This window comes from Pelodiscus sinensis, chromosome 5 (assembly GCF_049634645.1).
Source record: "Pelodiscus sinensis isolate JC-2024 chromosome 5, ASM4963464v1, whole genome shotgun sequence".
NCBI lineage: Eukaryota > Metazoa > Chordata > Testudines > Trionychidae > Pelodiscus > Pelodiscus sinensis.
In genome coordinates this window covers 27,411,238-27,426,327 of record NC_134715.1, presented here as the reverse complement: position 1 = coordinate 27,426,327, position 15,090 = coordinate 27,411,238, and the positions used below count along the sequence as shown (strand labels likewise).

At 40.9% G+C, this 15,090-nt stretch overlaps 1 protein-coding gene across 2 annotated transcripts in view; it reads right to left on the bottom strand.

Annotated features, from left to right (window-relative positions):
* Positions 1-67: 67 nt before the first annotated feature.
* Positions 68-15,090, bottom strand: part of AIMP1 (aminoacyl tRNA synthetase complex interacting multifunctional protein 1) — a 50,515-nt gene continuing 35,492 nt past the window's right edge. For both annotated transcript variants that reach the window (XM_006119308.4, XM_006119309.4), the window contains exons 5-7: positions 13,216-13,430; positions 9,567-9,735; positions 68-319 (exon numbers count right to left, since the gene is read on the bottom strand). In XM_006119308.4, coding sequence (XP_006119370.2) covers positions 153-319; positions 9,567-9,735; positions 13,216-13,430 — 551 coding nt within the window. In that variant the 3' untranslated portion in view covers positions 68-152. The remainder of the gene's footprint in view (positions 320-9,566; positions 9,736-13,215; positions 13,431-15,090) is intronic.

Genomic DNA, 15,090 nt, shown 5'->3' with positions numbered 1-15,090 from the left:
GAATTTTAAAAATGTCAGTCATACCTTTGGAGAAGAGAAGATAAAACAAAAATGAATCAATCATGCCTTGGGGGGAATATATTCATGTCTTTATTGTGCTTGCACCACTTTTCATTTAAGCCCCTGAAAAACTTCTCAGTAATTGGTTTTATTTATTTGATTCCACTGCTGGCCATGGTCTGAGCCCTGCAGACACCCTTTCCCTTCACTTCAAATGGAACTCCTTTGTAGGTAGCAATGCACTGGTCATTAGTATGAAGGTCAGGTTGGATCTGCTCCCAGATCTTCTTCTTAGGATTAAGTTCCTTGTCAGGTTCTCCTGTTTCAATAAATAATAGCAGACATGAAACAAAAGAAAGGATATGGGACTGTATGTACATGTGAGATCGAGAGTATAGTAACATTTTCCTTTGAGAATTTATTTGAGGTCATATTAGCTGCCAAAAATTGTCACTTCAACAAGCCTCAGCATTAAAACTATCAAAATCTTACATTTGAATTGTTTTTTGGGAGGCTGGACATTTTCTGATCCTTACTTCATAGTACTATAGGTCCTTAGAGAAGAAAGATTTATATACCTAACTGTAGTACATAATCACAAAGAGGTAACAGTATGGTGTCTCAACATTTGGATTATGAAGAAAAATGAAGAAAAAATGATTTTGAGATATCAGAAATGCAGGAAGGGAATACTGAATATAGGAACATTGTCCAGGCAGGTGTAGGAGATCTACAACACGGACAGTGAAGTTTTATTTGTTAAAAGTGAAAGATACTCAGATAATCTAGAACTGTGTAGGGTGAGAGAAAGATGCTCCAGTAATTAGGGTGCTAGTTGGGAATTTGAGAGACCTATGTTCAATTCACTTCTCTGCTACAGACTTCCCATGTGATCTTGAACAAGTCACATCTTTACGCCTCACCTTCCCATCTGTAAAATGGGTGTAAGAGTCCCCTCACAGAGGTGTTGTGAGGATAAATAATGAAAGATTATGAGACAAAGGGGATTATGGAAGTACTGAGCTAGTTTTTTTCAGCTACTTTTGTGGAAATGCTACAAACAGGTAAAAGATTAAAATGGTGGAATAATAAAAAAATATATTCCTGTTTCAAAATATTTATTCTCTTTGCATTTCTTGCCTGACCGTTTAAAAATGACAAGGAAGTCAAAAAAATTATCTGAATACATTCTTCTGCTGCCAGTTTAAAGATGATTTATATTGAATGAATTGCTGCATGCCAACATCATCTTTCATGATCTAAATAAAGCATGACAATCAATTCATTGTATCATTTATTTTCCTTTGCAAAGACCAAATGGATTTCAATTTTGAATTCTGTAACACAATGCAGATCTCCTAAAGTAAAACAAGACTCCATTATTTAGCCACAATGCCTTAGGGTGGTTTTTAACCCTTTTTATGTGATCCATATTAGTAGACTGAAGAGCACAAGGGAAATTATAAACACTTCCACTGCGTTAGGGCCCAGTTTAATAATAAAGAGCCTCCAGGGGAATACACACTATTTCACTGTCAATATTTTAACTTGCTAGATGTCTCAATTCAGCCCAATTATTACATACAGAATTAAAATGTTATGTTTCAAAATTCACAGCACATATATACTTTATGGGGAGCAAATTATATCCCCAAAAGGTAGCACAATAGCTAGTGTGGTAGGAACTAACATGACTTAATAACAAGCTGCACTTTCCTTAAGAGGAAACTGCTGTTTTCTATGGTAGCATATTTCAGTGATAAGCATTCTCATCTGATCGCCTCTATTCAGTCTTTAACAGCCCAGGAGGAAGCCTGTGTGTATGGAAATCAAGCTCTTGATAAAGACTTCACGGATCTCAGGAAGATGTTTTAATGCAATGAGGTTCTCTTCTCTGGCTGGTTGACCAACCGGTCTACAGGCAGTCCCCGGGTTACATACAAGATAGGGACTATAGGTTTGTTCTTAAGTTGAATTTGTATGTAACTCGGAACTGGCTCCACATTCAGCCGCTGCTGCTGAAACTGACCAGGGGCTGACTACAGGAAGCCCGAGGCAGAGTTGCTCTGCCCCCAGCTTCCTGGAATCAGCCACTGATCAGTTTCAACAGCGGCTGAATCTGGAGCCTGGGACAGAACAGCTGGGGTGCTGCCGGGTAGGTCCCCCCAGGACCAACCCGGCAGCACCCCAGCTGCTCTACCCCAGGCATCCACAACAAAAGCCTGGTCTGCTGGGGGGGGGGGGGGGGGACGAACTAGCTGTGCCCCCCCCCCCCCCCCCAGCAGACCAGGGAGACCCGGAGCAAAGCCGCGGAGGCGGCGGGGTCCCGCGCCTCCAAGGCTTTGCTCCAGGTGTCCCTGGTCCACTGGGTGGGGGGGTCCCCAGCAGACCAGAGAGACCCGGAGCAAAGCCGCAGAGGCTGCGGGGTCCCACGCCTCTGTGGCTTTGCTCCGGAGCAAAGCCTTGGAGGCGGGTACCCTGCCGCCTCTGCGGCTTTACTCCAGGTGTCCCTGGTCTTCTCGGGGTGTCCCTGGTCTGCTGGGGACCTCCCCAGCAGACCAGGGACACCCGGAGCAGCTTTTCTCGCCCCGGAGGACGCGGTGGCGGGACCACTGCGTGTCTGGGTGGTCCCGCCGCCCGCGAGTTCCAGGGCGAGAAAAGCCCCGTTCGTAAGTGCGGATCCGACATAAGTCAGATCCGCGTAACTCGGGGACTGCCTGTATTCTTAATATTATCTCATATCACCTGCATACTTCTAAACTGAGATAAAGGCAAACACAATTATCTTGCGTATGTTATAAGGCTCTTACTGGCTTACATAAGGAACATTCATTAAGAGAAGTAGTCCCCAAAGTGCATAAGGAATGGAAAAAACAAGACACTGTCCTCAGATGGATGAGTGGATTGCTGCCATTCCAACACTGCCAGCTAATATTTGTCTTTTAGACACTTCAGATGAATGGGTGTTCAGCTCACCTACCCTTGTTGATTGTTATAAATGAAAATTACTTCAGCCTGGCTCTGACTAACTTCTATAGCGCTTTTTTTTTTAGGGCTTCCTCTGCAAGCCAACTTCTCTTTTTTATAGGATGGCCTGTGACAGAGCCAAGATTCAATGTTCCAGTCAGAAATAATCTCTCACAAATGAAGCACTTAATTACATCAATGTCTTAACACTTGCAGAACTAAGTTCTTTAAAAATATCTAAAACATTTTGTTCTGTACTAAATGACATGAAAAGTCATTCCTCTAGATCAAAATGGATACATACCAACTAAAGTTATTTAGCAGAATAGCAGCTAAACAACTGTACGGTTCATAAGGTGAAATCTACTTTGTCTCTCCCTCTCCTCCCCCCCGCAATATTACAAAAAGCAAATGAATTATTCAAGAATAAGCTAAAATCTGACTTTTATTACACTAACACTTTCTGGATCTTATTAAGAGAGTCTTTGGAATCCCAAGTTGAGCCCTCCTGGGATCTGTGGTGAGCTCATATTAGATTAGCACAGGCACCACTTTTAAACATTACCAGAGCTCTATGCTGTGCATTCTTTTGCACCCTACCACTTTGCAACCCCTTTCTCTCATAACACAATTAATTCTTAGGAAGGATCTCTAAAAATAAAATGGAGTAAAATTAATGGCACAATTATCTTTCCACCCTCTTCTCATGGATGTGAAACATACAGAAACTGTCAAAGAACCAAATGAAATGTATCAAATTGTACAAGCGCTATAGTTAAAGTATTAAAAGCCTAAAGACAAATATAATAATGCCACATGGTGTGCTTTACAAAGCAGGCTGTATCATTAACAGTTTAGAGATGGGGCAACTGAGGCTTAGAGAGCAGATACAACTTGCACAAGATTACCCAGCTTGTGAGTGGCAGAGCTGGGACCAGAATCTATTGCTTCTGATAGCCAGTTAAGTGTTCTATCTATAGGACGATATTACCACAAAAGAGAAGCCAGTTGGCTGTGCAGCATAATTGCGATAGAGAGATCTTTCCATCCCACCATAGTTCAGCGATGTGTATCACAATTTCTCTTAGGAAGGAGTGGGAAATAATTTTTGATGTGGGGCCACTACAAAATTTTGGTAAGTGGTCAAGAGCTGCACTTTTCTATGGAGGAGCTGCAAGATCCGGGACAGAGGTTGGGTGCAGAAGGGAGTTCAAGGTAGGGCACTGGGGTGCAGGAGAGGATGTGGGGTCTGAGAGGGAGTTTGGGTGAAAAAGGGGGTTCTGACCTAGGGCAGAGGTTTGGGGTGCAGAGTCAGGTAAGAGATATGGGTGCAGGAGAGGATTCTAGCCTGGGGAGGAGTGTAGGGGGAAGGTCAGGGGGAAGGGAGAGTTGTGACCTGTGACGGACGGGGGGGACGGGGCAAGGAATTTGAGTAGTGACCTGGGGTAGGGGACTAGTGTGCAGGGTCCAGGACAGGGTTGAGGAATCTCAGGCCCAGAGGCCAGAGGTTGTCTGGATCTGACCCCTGAAGCTTTGAGTTCTCCCCAGCATTAGGGTGCACTTGCTGGTGCTCCAGTCCCCTCCGCTGCCGCACCCGTGGGGTTGGAGCACAAAATAATCCACTAGCCTGGGCCTCCTGTAGGCTCTGGTGAGTGAAGGGAATGTGGGGAGTGTCTCCATTTCGGTTGGGGGCCAAGTCAGTGAAGGTGTCTGAGGTTTGTCTGGTTTTTTTTTTTTTTTTTTTTTTTGCTTCTCACTAGGGATGTAAGCATGCAGTCCATTAATTGACAAACCTAGGCTTATTGGTTAGTTGAGTCGACTACTCAACTATTCGCATTCCCCCTGCTTTGCTGCGGTGTTGTGTCATCCCTCCACCCCCTGCGCCGCTGCCTCTATCAGAGGTAGCACCGCATCGGGGCAGGGGAGGCTATGGCGAAGCAGCCTCTGCCCACAGGAGGCCCAGGTTCACCACGAGCAGAGGCTGCTCCGGCAATAGCCCCTTTCCATGGGGGAGGGGTGCCAGCTCCCCGCTGGGACCCTGTGAGACGAGGGCTGCTGATTGACCCGGGCTTGCTCAGTTCTGGCTCGCACTGCGTTGGGACCTACTCCCACTGCAGCTCTGCAGTTTAAATGTAGTAGCAGCTGGGCTGCCTGCCTGTCCGGCTCTTACTACATTTAAACTGCAGAGCCACAGTAGGGATTAACTTCCCTGATCAACTAGTGTAATCGATAGAATTTCTATCGACTTCGCAATTAGTGAATTACCCACCACTTAACATCCCTACTTCTCACTTGTGTGAAGCCCTCAAGTGATTTTTCCTGTGTGTTAGCAGCCCCCTGATCCAAAAAAGGTTCCCTACCCTTTGCCCAGGAGGAGTATGGGTGGAGGAGAGGATTCTGGTTTGGGAGAGGGGGCTCAGGAGTGTGCAGAGACTGGGCAGGGCCCTGAGGTGTCAGAGGCAGGCGCTAGCCAGGAGGCACTTACCTAAGCAGCTCCTGGCCAGCAGTACACTCAGGCAGGCTTACTTGCCAGCAACCCCAGACCACAGGCTGGCTGTACACGTGGCTCTCTGTTTTCCGGGGAGAGGGAGGGAGAAGCTTCATGCAATGCCCTCACCCCTAGCAAAATCTCTCTGCTGAAGTCTCTCTTTCCCTCCTTCCTTCCCCCCTCTCTGCAGCAGAGAGAGTCACAAAGAGCAGCCAGTCGCTTTGATTGGTGCTGCTCCCTGCTGCAGGGGTGGGCATGGGCCGGATCAAAAGGCTTGGCAGGCCAGCTCTGGCTCGCGGACCGTAATCTTGCCCATCCCTCTCTGATTTTAGGGTCTTATAATTCTGTGATCATCACAGCACACAGGCACAAAGAAGGTAAGGAAAGTGTATCTTGATGCAGTTTAACAGAAGTAGACATTAATTTACCTCTGGCAAAAAAGATCTAGGACTGGAGATAGAGCTTAAAGCAGTGGTGTTAGTTTCTTATCATTAGGAGAGAAAAACTGAGCAAAAACTGGAAAGCATCTATACATCAAAGTTTTGATTCAAGGAAGCTGTTTATACAGACTATCCATGGCACAGCAGGTTTAGAATAATCTGAATTTCGCTTGTAGCTGGTTAACCATCAACTGAAACATCAATTCAAACTAGTATTTAACAATAAATCTCAAGTGACATTTGTGGTTGGCTGCATTATTTCTGAGTTAATTTTTTTAAAGCATCTATCATACTGTTACAGACTAGAGAAGCTTTCTCAGCAAATTGTAGAACTTAAAAATAGCTGAGAGAGAGAAATGGAGTGCAGGAGAAGGGAGTGTCTGTATGCATGTGGAATCGTTTGCTATGACCTTTATCAGGCAGGTAATTTCACTGAAGTCTAATGTAAACTTTATGAAGTTCTGAATATGAAAAACATCCCTTTCAAAGTTGCAATTTCTTGTGATTTTGGGTAGAAAACATGTAAGACTACTTTCTCATTTTTGTGAAGGAAAATTTAATTACGGTTGTTAAAAGTGATTGCACAGTACAATGTCCCTTCGAAAAGTATTCTCTAAAAATTAGGGAGTGGAATTTGAGGAAATACTGCAGGTTCCACAGGAAAAAAAATTGTAAGTTGTAAACGATATTAAATCGGAAATGGCTAATGTTCATGACCACTAAAACAAACAATATAAAAAGTTACCAGTGCCCCAAAAAGAACACCCCATCGCCATATATCCTATCAGTCTGTCATTTTTAAACATGAGTCCACCCTGCTTTACTTGGGACAACTGGCTGTGCTTTGGGGTTGTTTTTTGTAGTTGCTGCTGCCTAGGCTTTCAGTCTTCAAATTAAAAATTAGATCCAGCTGTCCTATTTTAATTTCAATGACTCAGACCGAATGTTAATGGTTTGAACTACTCTCAGTGTTTAAAATTATAATAACTAGCCTTGGAAATTAAACTGAATTTGAAATAACTTTGAGTTCCATTCTCCTAATAACTATTATCATTGAATTGCTTTGTTAGCTTTGATTTTAAGAAAGCAGTGGCTAAGCCAACCTTGTGATTTTGGTACTCAAAAGCCAACGGGGAGATTTAGATCCACATTTACTATTAATTTTAATGGGATCTGAGTTTAAATCTCCTAGTCAGCTTTAGAATATCTTAACATAAATTTATTTCCAAAGTTACTAAGGGGCCATTCCTCCTGCCTGCTACACTCACCAACCTTCCTCTCTTTGGGGGTAGGTGTCTGGCCAGGGGAGAAGGGGCAGGAACAGGCTGGGGTGCGGAGCCTCGGTGGAAAGGGTGAGTGAGAGGGTAGGGTGCAGGGTGTCGGTAGAGGGGATGTAGGGAAGTGCAAAGGAGGAGACTGCATGGCTCATGGCTCCCACCTCCGGGAAGCTCCATATGGTTTCCGCTCCTAAAGGAGGGCAAGGCCTCTTGGATCCAGTCCCACACACTGAGCACTGGGAAAGGAGGTGGGAGCAGGCCACGTGGCTCTCGCCCCTCCCAGAGCACAAGGGATGGGGAGGGGGAATGCACATGGCTCCCCCCGAGCACCGAGGAGGGGAGAGTCTACATGGCTCCTGCCCCTCTCCCCCGGGCACTGGGATGCAGAGTGATGTGATGATGTCACTGTCATCCCACAAGAAAAGATATTTTGAAGTGATTTCATTTTTAAAACAGTGCAAAATCACTTAATTTCTTGGACATATACTGTATAAGACATAAGTCTGATCAACTTGGGTCTTTTTTTATCTGAGTGCCCAATAATTGGCAACATTCACATATTATGTTATTAAGACAGTCTTCAAAATTTAGGTTCGGAACATACATTATGTGCAAATTACAATTTTGAACAGCCTCTACTTACTGACAAAGATTACAATGAATTTTAAAGAATTCTGTGCTGATTTTATCCATGATGTAAGACAACACCAAATTACGGAATATTCTTAAAAATGGTAAAATCCCTCAATTAACTAATTGACGTTGCAAACTTCCACAAATGTACAAGCTACTATCATGTTGCTAAAGACACAGCAACCAATTTTTTAATGATCCCAAACACTCATTCAGAATGAACAAAGACTGAAAATTGCTTACATTGTGTTTGGTTATTCTTATGCAATCTTCTAATGATCAGAACAATGGTTCTCAACCACACCCATATGCATTCTTGGAGATATGCTTAGGTCTTCAAAGGATACATTTACTCATCTACATATTTGCCTAGCTTTATAACAGGCTACATAAAAAGCACTAGCAAAATAAGTATAAACTAAAATTTCATACAATGACTCATTTATACTGCTCTACAGACCACGCACTGAACGGTAAGTGCAATATTTATATTCCAAGTGATTTTATAATTATATGGTAAACATGAGAAAGCAAGCAATTTTTTATGCCTGATTTTGTGAGCAGGTAGTTTTTTTAGTGCAGTGACAGGGTATGCAAAACAAATCAGACTCCTGAAATGGATTCAGTAAGTCTGGAAAGGTTGAGAACCACTGGACCAGAGGACTAACGACCAGCCCTTCATTGTTTGACAAATTAGATCTAGTACCGGTTAAACCTGATTGAATTTTTTAGCACAAATGAGGCATTCAAAACTGTATGAAAAAATATAAGATCGAATAATTAGCCTCCAACATCTGGTAATTTGTTTAGAAAATGCTAACAACGTGATCCAAATGTCAGGACAATGCCTCAGTTAATGGCCCATTAGAAACAACTCTGAGGACACAACTACTCTATGGGCCAGATCGATGAGGCATGCATCCTTTCCCCCTAGCTGTGCCTGCTGGAGCTGCAGGGACCACGGAGATGTGCTTCTTAGCTGGCCCCACGCTGCTGGGGTAGTCCTCTCTCCAATGGACAGTCTGCATATTGGATCCCTCACCGCCAGCACCATAAAGCAATGATTTAAATGAGCAGAAATTAACTGCGTTAAGGACCTGATTAACGCCAGGTATTCCCAAACTTATGGCTGTGACCCAGTACTGGGGTTGAAGGACTTGGAGCACTGGGTCAGCAGTCAGAGCTTAGGAAGGGGGAGGTTAAGTCACTTAACCAGACTATGCTTCCATGCCTTCATGTGCAATACAGCAAGGCAGCCTCTTCCCGACTTACAAACCGGTTACGGACCAAGCAGTTGGTCGTAACTCGGTTAGTTTGTAAGACGGACCCCATAGAGTTACAAGCAACCACGCTGTTTGTAAGCGCGGATCACGTTTGTAACTCAGGGTCTGCCATTTACGATAGTTTCAGGCATAACTGCGAATGGTCATAAGTCGACCGTTCGCAGCTGTATTGAAAATTACTAGAGAGAAAGCTATGGATGAAAATACACTATTTGTTAGGTATGACAGCTATTATTTCTCCAATAATGCCCAATTTTTGGCTTTCAGTTAGATATTTCATTCTGTCTTTCTACTATATATAACTACAGTATTAGAATACTCTGATAAAAATATGAATGCTTTACATGAACGTTATAAAAGCCTGTAATTTAAACCAGAAATTTAATTGAATAATCAGCTCCACCTTAGGGACAACTTTGGCACTGATACACAAGTTCCTGGTTACGTGTTGTTTTCCCCAATAATGGTTACAGCTTACCAGAAAAGCCTTCAAAAGTGATTCTCTCCCCTGGAACAGCCCCACGGGGGGGAGCAAGGATCTCCACCTTCTCTGGTGAGCTGGCACACATCACCATTGCTTGAGATACCACTCCCCTCATTTTTGCAGGCTTCAGGTTACAGAGTAATATTACCATTCTTTTCTGCATCTGCACAAAAATGAGTAGACATTTGTTTAAAAAAAAGTAAGGAAACTGAGTTAGGGTTTTAGAAGTTATTGTATTATAGAAAAAAAGAGATTATGAGGGAGAAATCATATGTAATTCCTGTATCCAGTACTGTACATATTACTTGTGTACATATAACTATGCTAACAATACTATACTACAACAAATTACTATTCTTGAAGCTGTTTAAGACTGTTAGTCAATAAAAACCAGGAAATAGACAATTAAGGTGAAACATTCCAGACTGTCCTCCAGCATCTAAACACAACAGGGTGCAACAAGGAAGTCTCTAAGGTCATGGTTAAGACCTGCCAAATTGAACTCAGAGAACACCCGTCAGTGGCCAGTATTCCTGTATCTGTGAGGAGTAAGGAAAGCCAATGGGAACATTTGCTCCTGTCAGTCTCCCACCATGGGGACAGTGGGGAAACTCAAAACAAGGTATGTTGACACCAGCTACATAATTAACGTAATTAATCTTGATTCGACAAACCCCTTGAGTGTAGACCTGGCCTAAGTTTGTGCCTTGATTTGCCAGAATATTGGATAATACATAGTTTAGTCATTTGCCATGCTTTTGTTGTTTTGCGTCACAACTTGGGCCACTGTTAGTACAGTACTGTTAGGAGAAATAATCCTTTAAAAAGCCCTCTAAAAATTAAAAGTTAGTATATGAAAAAGAAAACTATTTTGCCCTAAAAATTAATTTTAAGTTGAATAAAACTGAAGCAGAAATTCTTTAAACAAAACAAAACAAAAACAAAACAAAACAAGTCTTAAAATTTATCCTCCCCCTCCTCCCACATAAAAAATGTTCTCAGACTAGAAATCTTTGCATATTAACACTTTTTTAAAAATGAACATTGCATTATTCCTTTTGAATTTAATGAAATTTACACATGTGCAAAGTTTTAAATATTTAGACAAAATTTAATAAAAAGCAACTTTTCTTAACATTAAGATACAAATCCCTGAAAACAAGGAATAATAGAAAATAGACAATTTAAATATATTCTTGATCTTGCATATCAACCGGATACAGTACATTCTACAGGTGATATTTGTATATTTTAAGCCACTGTTATGAAAGTAAATCCCCAGAAATGTCAGTGGTTCTATTTTGTTTTACATATTTGAAATAATCTGGTGCTGAATGCTGTATAACAATCAAAACAGACATATAGAATAAAAGGGACATTGCAATTCTTTTGCATTCTTTCCTCATGCTTGGCTTTGACTGACTGCAGAAACAATCCTGGGATAGATGGTATATAGCCTTTGACTTTGAAAGTGATGCAGTTCAGAAATAAATGGAAATATGTTGTAGATTTATAGAAACACATTTAGATTGAAACAAAATGGAAATGGGAAAAGTTTTGAATTATAGTCCTTTTACACCTTCTCAGTGGCTGTGGTGGGTGAGCAGAGAGCTTTAATATTTATATTCTGAAGAGTTCATTAACAGTGTTTCTAGGTACAGTGGTACTGGTTAGAAAAGAATATACACACTTGTAAACTTTAAATATCCAGATGGTTTTCTTCCATTAATGATTCCAGTAAAGTCAAACTCGTATCCTTTTCTGGCTGGCTAAGTTTCTACTTTCCCAAATGTTTCTGATTATATTAATTTCTTATATTGTACCACATGTGATTATGATTCAGAGGAACTTTAAAAGAATGGGTATGAACACATTAACAAAACTAAACATTTTCTGGACACACACAAGAAGATGATTGTTTTATGTGTCTCTTATTCTGGTTAATATCTCAGGGCTACAAGATGCCAAACACACATTTTTTTAAACTATGGCACGTGTGTTGTTTATGTAGCCTACACTTAAACGAAACATGGAATATTACAGGTGTGGCAGAAGAAGAGATCTAATTATTCTAAATATTACTATCTTACTCTACATTTTAGAAATATGTGTGTATGTCTGTCCATTTGTGAGTCCGTTTATTCAAGAACTCCTCCTAAATGCTAAGAGCTAGGACCATCCAATTCAGTATGCGGCTTCTTCTTAATCATAAGGTCAGCGTTTGGTTGTGTCAGGATAATGGGATGTGCATGGAATTCAACTGTTTCTCATAAAATGGGAAGGGAAAGGTCTGGCAGGAAGGAATTATACTGCAGAATGACCACGGAGGGAGCAAGGGCCCAAAGATGGGGACTGGGACAGCTATAACCCCACTGGACCAGCAGGTCGGAGGAGTGGACAAAGTGAGGCTGTCTACTATATATTTCAGAGAGTTTGTCTCTTTGTGTGTTTTTTGTTGGTGTGTCTATCTATCTCCCAGCTAGGGACATGCACTCCTACTTCCAGTTGTGCTGACTGGAGCTGCAATGGCCACGGGCAGGTTTCTCTCACCTGGGCCCAAGTTGCTATAGTGAGAGAGGGCTGAGGTTGTTCTCTCTCGCAGGGGCAGCCTGCATACTGAACCCCTCATCCCCAGCTCCTCCCCAAAACAATGATTTATATGAAGAAAAACAAATGTTATTTGAATTAAGGACCCAAGCAATGCCGAGTAAATCTTCTAGTGTCTGGCCTATAGTTTAGATGGTACAAGACAAAACCTTAGACCCTAACAATCAGGAAATCTTGTGATTTTGGGAAATTGGTGACTAGTGTCTCTATAATAGACAAATCCAGAAGCTGGGATTCAAACTATACTTCTACAACACCTACATTTTTTTTTAAAGTTCAGATCTGGACACAGACTTTAAAGTTTGGATCCCTGCCTATTAGGAACTGTATGATCATAATTAAGCAACTTTAGATGCCAAGACTAAAACAAGTAGCGGGAGAGGACCTAAAGCCTATATGATCATAAAAAAGTCTGAAAAACCAAAAAGGTCAGCATTTTTCTAAAACTGCTTATAACATAGAAATTATTTCATGAGAGGATTTGAAATTATAAATTTTAATCTCATTAACAAATTTGTATTTAGGACAATTATACATTTTTAAATACTGATGTGATAATTTAAACAAAACAAGGAATAAAAAGGAGAAAATATGGAAAAAAAGAAAAATAATCACAGATTCATAAAAGTTGGAATTGCATGCAATCTCAGAGATCCATCAATCCTGAAATGTTTACTTACAGTATTATGTGCCTATGTGTATTATTCCCCTACATTATCCCCATGAATGAAATATTAAGATTTCCTTTCAAACATTTCCAGTGAGATTCTGATCTCTTTTAAAAATGACAAACTTTGTAACAGCAAGAGTACTTAACAGCTGTACAAGTAAAGCTTCTCGTCTGGATTAAAACCTGCTCTTCTATAGTTAAAATATTTTTAGTAAACAAAATAAAGATGAATACCGTTGATGAAGAACATGTATTTCCTATAAACCAGTGGTCACTTTAACAGAATTAAAATGAGCCAGGATTTTTTTGGGCTTAGACAATATACATACACAGCCAAACACTACGTAAAAGTAATTTAATTTGTACCTGTTCTAGAGGCACATGTTTCACTAAGCCACTGACAACAGTTCTTGGGTTTGCTTCTCCAACATCCACTTCCTCGACATATAGAGAATCTGCATCAGGATGATTTTTTGCAGTAATAATACAACCAACACGAAGGTCTAGACGAGATACATCCATAGGTCTAGAGTCATCACTCCCAGCTGCTGGTGGCTGCTGCTTCTTCTCTTTCTTCTCTCCTGTGGTAGTGAATTTAATTAGATTAAGTAATAACTCCTTAACATTTACACATATTTGCCAACTACTTAGTATGGACAGAGGAATCTATAACTCACATTGAGATTACAAATATAACAACTTCATTCACATTTAGTATCTAGTTGCAGGATACCTGTGTTCTGAACGAGGAAAATAAAGGAAAGTTGTAACTTCTTGCTTAAACCCATTATTTCAAATCATGTAATTCTTAGATCTACACTTCAGTTCCTGGTAGCTATTTCCCATAAATATTAAACTCAATATTACAGACAAAATGACTGTTAAATTTAAGTTAAACGTCATCTTGACTTTAAATTTTGTATGAATACACAGTATTATTCATAATCTGTGAGTAGTCACTACAAAAGGAGCAAGTTTAGGATTGGTATTTCACCAGCAAAATAGAAACCCCACATAATAAAAACGAAATGATGCAAAATCTCTACGGTATTTTCTTGGCCATAAAAAAAAGTCTGCAAGAATGTTGATATATATCAATAAAATAAATTATTATTTCTCTTCCATCAACATAAAGGTATTTTAATCACTTCTCACCAAATTATTGCTGGACAGCTGATTTTTGGTATTGTACCAATTAAAGAAATTAAAAAATGTCACGTGCTCATCTGCCCAAATGATTGCTATATGCAGAAGGATCAATACATTCGTTCAATGGGAAATTATCAAAAAGGCATCTTAAGTTTCAATTGATTCATATCTGTTACTTATATTTATTTAAGAATTGGCTCATTAGGACTCGTACAGATATTCTTCTTTTTTAAATTAGCAGTTCACATTTTCTAAGCTTTCATAACTATGATAAAGGGTTATGTACATAAGAACATGTCTGTTGGTTTGAAGATGAGGCATTCATATTTTGTTTACTAATGACAACTGATGGGAGTAGGATCTCAATTCATACATGTGTATTTCAGAGGCTAGTTCTTCTATCTTAAATAGTTGGATATTTCTAACATTACTACCATGATCTAACATCAAAAGATCACACATTATCTTCAAGGAGGAAAAAAGGGACGATGAAATCTCTCTTTTCACTTGTAATTTAAGTAAATAATGTACAATACATTTTTGTATATAAATATCTCAATACATAAAAGTGTGCCTGTACAAAGCAGCAAGTAGGGAGTTCTAATCATGACTTCCTTCTGCCATCCCAAAAGATAACTGTAAATAAGGCTATATAATGGCTCATTATTAGAGAATACACAGAAATAATTTCCAATGAATTAACACACAAAAGTATGATGACATATGGTCTGGCATAATTGTAGTTAGCTGTCAGTCTAGAGAGGTTCAACCTGTATACAGTATTGAACTTTGTAGCAAGTGCTGGTTTCCCTGTCCCTCAAGTCAGCCGCTGCTGAAACAGATCAGCGGCTGATTCCTGGAAGCCCCGGGCAGAGCTTCTCTGCCCGGGGCTTCCTGGAATCAGCCGCTGATCTGTTTCAGCAGCAGCTGAATCGGGGACCCCTGGGGCAGAGCAGCTGGGGTCCTGCCGGGTTGGTCCTGCAGCGCCGTCCTTTGGCGCTGCGGGACCAACCCGGCAGCACTCCAGCTGCTCTGCCCCAGGCGTCCCCAAGAGCAGCTGGAGTGCTGCTGGGTTGGTGCCGTAGCGCCACC